Source organism: Capra hircus, chromosome 4 (genome assembly GCF_001704415.2).
Source record: "Capra hircus breed San Clemente chromosome 4, ASM170441v1, whole genome shotgun sequence".
Lineage (NCBI taxonomy): Eukaryota > Metazoa > Chordata > Mammalia > Artiodactyla > Bovidae > Capra > Capra hircus.
The window spans coordinates 20,912,903-20,919,299 of NC_030811.1; the positions used below are offsets into that span (position 1 = coordinate 20,912,903).

The following is a 6,397-nucleotide window of genomic DNA, read 5'->3' on the forward strand; positions in this document are numbered from 1 at the left end:
TAGAGTAGGTGTTTGCACAGTCAGATGGTGGGGGTGGAGCCACTGGCAGATCTCGGCCTGGCTAAGGAGCCCCAGAGGTGATCCACCAAACACAATGCTGCCTCCATCCCATTCTGTGAGGTGGAACCTGTAAGATGAAGGCTCTTCCTCATCACCAACAAGATAATATCTTCCTACTCTATCAGCCCCAAACTCCTCCCACTCAGCCACTCTCTGCTCACTGCTCCCTCCAACTTCTCCCTCTCATCAGCCTGCCTACATGAGTGCAGGAATGCACTTAAAACGTGGTACCATTGAGAGTAAGACCACAGGTTCCCACAGGTTCAGGTCCCACATAAGGCAGTTATCATAACTCGGGGGAAAAAAAAAAAAAACACCTTAGTTCTGCACGCCAAGAGCGAGAAATGTCTACCTCGATCAACGCAACTTGTTCATGAGATTTGTATTGCAAGAATTTCTCAGCTGAAATGTCAAATTTTAAAACTACTCCCTTAGACCAGCACCAAGAAATGAAACATCGCTTCTAGTAAGGAGGCAACTTGGAGTCCATGTTTCCATGGGGAGTGAGCGAGCAGCAGGGACCCATCAAAGAAGCCCGGGACTCCAGCTTTTGAGGGCGTGGTTTACCTGTCCGTCGCACATGGTATTCAGTCAAGGGCAGCTGACACTCAGCCATCATTTAGGCACACTCATGATGGTAAGCATGGCAAATGCAAGTCTAACCTCCATGCTAATGTTTCTGTGAATTCTCTGTTCTAGTCTGAAACACTGCAAATAAATCCACTCTACACCCTGATCCCGGTCACCATGTGCATCTCCTTTGCAGTGATGCTGCCAGTGGGCAATCCCCCCAACGCCATCGTCTTCAGCTATGGGCACTGCCAGATTAAAGATATGGTGAGTCGTGGGTGGCCTCTTCCCACCAGGCCCACCTGCCATGAAGACAGAGATGACTGGCCCTATATAGCTTTCTAAAGTTTATTATTTTATAAGCAGTACCCCTGATCTGTCATAGCTCAGCCCCAGGGTGGCAGAAAGAATGGTTCTGGTGAAAGGTTTTTCTTTGGTCCACAAGCACCAAAAACAGCAATCATGTGCTCTCCCCAGCCCTAATCTGGGAAGAGAGTGGGAACGTAGACAGAAAAGGCTGGGACCAACCTAGGGTGTGACTCACTCTGGAAGCCGAGAGCTTGTTCTGGTTTTTGCTTAGTTCCTGCACTGAACTGTGGGGATATTGGCCCAGAGTTGCTGGCTTATTCATAAAAGGTTAAGTGTGAGACACTTTATGAACTGAGGGTGAAAGATACTTTGTAAGAACAAGATTCTCCTCCCTGTCCAACCCTCTCCCCAAGCAAGAAACCCCCAAAGCAACAACCGTAAAATGAAGCACCCATAGCTCATTTCTTAGTTTTCAGCGAGGCTCACGAGACACGGCTTGCAGGGGACGCTTTGCGGCTGGTTTTAGTGTGGGGCCACCCTCCACCCCTCAGCCTGTGCTCACTGCTGTGCTTCTCGACTCCCAGGGCTGATCAGGTTGGGGAGGGAGGAACCCCTCATACAGGTAACTGGGCCCGGCCGACTGAAATGGCCCGTCCTTCCTTGCTGGGGGCTAGTTTCTCACTCAAATCCAAACTAGATCTTGGCAGCTCTGTAAATATGAAACGGAGGAAAGGAAGAGCGAGCTTCAGGCTGGGAGCAGATATTCAGATCCTCTCTACTCTCAAAATGATCATCCAAGTCATCTGAATTACCTCGGGAAGGGGGTCACAGCCACCCGTCCCCTTCCACCCCCAGATCTTACTGCGCAGCCCCATCCACTCCTGCCGAGCTCCACCACGACTCTCCTGTCCCCTCGACCTGCCCCTGCACCCCCGATCCTGCTCCCTCTGCCGAGTGCTCCCACCGCTGACCCTCAGCCTTTACCCTGGAATCAAGGGACCAGAGCCAGTCATTTTTAGAGGCACCAGATGACGAGCAGTGAGCCTAACCCTAACCCTAACCCTAACCCAGTGCCAGCCTGGGCACTGACTCAAGACTTCACTTTCCTCATCTGCTAAGTGAGCAGGTTCAGCCCAGATGCTCTGTGTGGTCCCTCTCAGCTCTAAATGACCTTCACTTAGCTCCTTTAGAACCCGCTTCCTCTTACCCGCTGGGAAACATGGGCAGTTCTCCACGCCGCAAGGTTCAGGGGGACGGGATGATTCATAAGTACAAGGCTTGGGCCAGAAGGCTGAAGCGCGACTCATCATCAACCATTTCCTCACATTCACTTTTCCCTCGCAACCTGCCCAGCTCAGTCCTGGTTAGCGGACTTGCGGTGGCTCGCTGTGCACTTGGGTTGTCACCCGCTAGGATGCCAGCCCTCCTTAGCGAACACTTTCCCAGACGGCCCTGGCTCTGCCATCCTTCTTCCCCCACGTCCCCCTTCCGCCTGGGCATGTCAGTGCCACAACAGAAACGAAGCGGTCAGAGCCTTGGCGGTGACGTTCCCCCGGGAGAAAGCAGCAAAGGCCCCACACCCCCAGCCTGGGCGCTGTCTGTTGCCTTTCTGTGGAAGGGCTGGTGCAGGCGGCTGACCTTTGCCCAGGTGAACCCAAGGACACTACTTCCTTAGCTGTTCCTTGTGGGGAAAAGGCAACAGTCACAGAACGAAGGCTCTCCCGGGAGGCCCCCCGCCGTGAAGGCACAGTGACGGCTCTGATAGGCTTCAGCTTCGAGGAGCTCCCCTATCTCAGCGAACACATTTCCCAGTCATGTAGCTGTTTCCGTGCAACCTAACATTCCAAGATTTGGCGTCCCAAGCACACACCTCCTAGGCCTCCATGCAATAGTGAGCGTGCTACAAAAGGAGAGATGATGCCAAAGGCCGTCTCCCAGCCCCGAGTCCTTCCTGTCCGCCGGTCCTCTACAGACCTGTGCCCGCTATAAGGCACCACTAGAGTACCAGGGGGCAGTGACGGGAACAAGTCAGGGCCATGCAGGGGGGCTGGGGTCATGTCAGGAGGAGAGGCTCAGGCAGGGGGCACCTGGGCACTTGTGCTGTCTGCTCACAGGGACCGTGGGCTGTGCGCCCTGCTGCTTGTGCCCTGCAGGTGAAAGCTGGTCTGGGGGTCAATGTCATTGGCCTGGTGACAGTGATGGTGGCCATCAATACGTGGGGAATAAGCCTCTTCGACCTCAACACGTTTCCTGCCTGGGCCAAGGTCAGTAATATCACTGATCAGGCCTGACCCCTGCGGGCGAACAGCCCAACCCCAGGAGCGACCAGCACCCAGCAGAGGCTGACCAACAGGCTGAGAGGACCACCAGGAGCACAGGACCCCCTCAGAAGATTCCTCCGTCTTCCACCTCCGGTGACATGCGGAGAGCCTCCAAGCATAATGCACAGGCCCAGACGTCAGTGTCTTCCGCTCTGCCCTCCTTCCTCAGCGCTGCAGTGGAAGGAAACCTAAAACCCTTCTCCCTCCCTTGTAGCTTGTCTCTCCAACCAGCTCTTTCTGAAAGCTGGCAAGAGACAAGTCTGTCTTCGTTGCCCCTCAGAGGCTAAGCCTCACAAACTGACCAGTCCCCCTGGGTTTGATGTTATTCTTAAATTCTCAGCCCCGTTTAGGAATAGAAGGAGAAAACCCAAATCATGCTACCAAGTGCAGAGAGTGAAACCAGTGTCATCTCCTCTTCGGGGGAAGTCTCACCCAGAACCTGAGACCTGGCGTCGGCTCCTTTCTCCTAGGTGTTTCTCGCCAAGCTCTCCCCACAAAAGGGCAGTTCTCAGGGAGCCTCTTTGTGGCCCTCAGTACTCTTATCACTCCTCTTTTAAGTATCTCTCATCAATGGCTTCTCTATACCGTGGCACCGAATCCCTGCAAAGAAACAGTGTCCCCTGCAGAATGAGGCTGGTGCTGTTCTCTGTCAAAGGAAAAGGAGGCAGAAAGAAGACACACTGAGATCAGTGTCTCTCTCTCCACTCAGCACTAACCATCAATACCACCATGCTGGTTAAGCGTTGGGAGGAAGGAAAAACCTTCATAGTTCGTACCTGTCTTACTGAGGAGGTGGAAACTAAGGCCACAGCACTATTAATGATATGTCGATGGGTTTTCTTCAGGAGGCAATGAGTAGTTCGCCCCCAAAAAGATAAGCACAGTTGATGAGCCTCTGGAGAGGAGGGGAGATGTCTTATGTCTCTTAAAGTCTCCAGCAACTTATATGGTACGGTAAACTGTGTGCCTGTCTGCTCAATAAATGTCTTCCTTGAAATGACTCTGAAGTCCAGGCCTCCTCCTTCTTCCCGAACTGCACCCCTATCCCCATGACAGAAGTCTTTGCCACAGGACTGGATGTTGCTCCCAACCCCTCCAGCGTGATTTTTACCATCAGCTACTTCCCTGGTGGCTCAGAGGTTAAAGCATCTGCCTCCAATGCGGGAGACCCAGGTTCGATCCCTGGGTCGGGAAGATTCCCTGGAGAAGGAAATGGTAACCCACTCCGGGATTCTTGCCTGGAAAATCCCATGGATAGAGAAGCCTGGTAGGCTACAGTCCATGGGGTCGCAAAGTCGGACATGACCGAGTGACTTCACTCACTTCACTTGCTAAATATACCTTATGGGAAAAGGAGGAAACCATGGTTACAGCACTGCTTGAATTGATTTTAAGTTACTAATGACAGCAACTGCAGTTTTCCCACAATGATTTACCAACAAAGTCACTCTCTTAGTTTATCATCTATCTGTAAGTTACAAAGTCTCTTTTGTGCCAGTCAAAAACCCGCACCAGGTTTAACCAGGAATATTACTGCTGCTTCCAGTTAGCGTAGGCCAAATTATCTGGCCACTTACAAAAGTGAATGAGCCCAAATGAAATGCCAATGTGAGGTACGTCTGAGGGACCAGCTGGTCTGTATGGCTGGTCTGAGGAACCAGCATCGCTACCGGTCATGCTGCTTTGAAATATTTCTGAGTCAGGATGTCACTCCTATTGTCAGGGTAGCCAAATGGTCAAGTGTCTGACCTGTTACAGAATTTAAGACGCCAAACCTTTAAGTCAGACAACAAGGCAATGCACAGATAATTAATAAGATGCTGGCAGTATAAACAAGCAAAAGGAGAAAGAAAAGGTGACAGAGAATTAAGTTGACTTCAGACTTTCTTGGTGGTCCAGTGGTTAAGAATCCACCTGCCAATTCAGGGGACACAGATTCAATCCCTGGTCTGGGAAGATTCCCCATCCTACAGGGCAACTAGGCCCACAAGTCCTAGGCCCGTGCTTAGTAACAAGAGAAGCCACTACAATGAGAAGCTCTCACACAGCAACTAGACAGAAAGCCTGCACATAGCAACAAAGACCCAAAAATAAATTAAAAAAAAAAAAAAAGAATTCAGTTGACTTAGAATGATTGGCCCCTGTTCAGCTATTTGAGACCCTGACTCACTCTGAAACAGAAAGCAGAGCAGCTCCATGAAGCTGCTACCACGTCCATCAGGCGGCTAACACTCTCGAGCAGTCAGTTCAGAAAGGGTGTTTATTTTGGTCTGGTCAGTAGACCGAACAGCACCGTTCTGTCCCCAGACCACAGACTCAGTCCAAAGAAGCCTGCTCATTCCAGATATGACTCACGAGCGTCAGCTGTGACTCACAACTCCTTGTCTTCTAAAATCGCTCTGCTGCTGGACAGGACCTAATAGCTCTGCTTAGTAGTGCTGTCTTTTGCAAATACATTAAATTTGATCCTTCTCTTCTCATATCACAACTCTATATGGGTGGAAAAGCTATAAACAATCATCTTATACAGCTCCTTTTATAGCTGATGAAACTGAGAAACAAAAACACCAAGTAGAGGTGCATCTTATTCTTGATTATACATCAAATTCTGCTTAAAGTTGCCTCGGAAATTCCTTTAAGTCACCCATGAAGTACATAGTATACAACCTTTTATGTAAGAATTCACATGAAACAAAGACTCGTGTGCCATTTTAGTAAGTGAAAAAGAACTAATTTTTTCCTCCGTTGTCAAGAGTAGATCTCTTATTTAGCTGAACCCAAATAAAGCAGATGGCTTCATATTTAGACACCTGTGTGAAAAGTGCATCTCAACACTAGGATCACTCTCAGGCGAGAGAGATAACTGAACCACTGTTAAGACAGGGAGCTGAGAGCACCCAAGAGCTCAGGCAGCTGTCCTGGGGCTGCCGTCACTGAACAAATCTGAGCACACCGCCTGCTCTATTTACAGGGCGCCTTCCGCTTGGCCCAGTCTGGCACAGCTGTACGTGTAAGAGATGCGCTTTCCATATGCAGGCACAGGACTCAGGTTTTGCAATGTCCCACCACACCCCAGGCACTTTCCACAAAACTTCACTATTGGCCTGTTTCTCTCCCATGCCATCTGCTAGGTCTTC

At 50.6% G+C, this 6,397-nt stretch overlaps 1 protein-coding gene across 1 annotated transcript in view; it reads left to right on the forward strand.

Moving 5' to 3' along the window:
- SLC13A4 (solute carrier family 13 member 4) overlaps nt 1–4,418 on the forward strand; it is a 43,655-nt gene extending 39,237 nt beyond the window's left edge. Inside the window, exons 15-16 of the mRNA XM_005679505.3 lie at nt 760–897; nt 3,093–4,418. Coding sequence (XP_005679562.3) covers nt 760–897; nt 3,093–3,230 — 276 coding nt within the window. The 3' untranslated portion in view covers nt 3,231–4,418. The remainder of the gene's footprint in view (nt 1–759; nt 898–3,092) is intronic.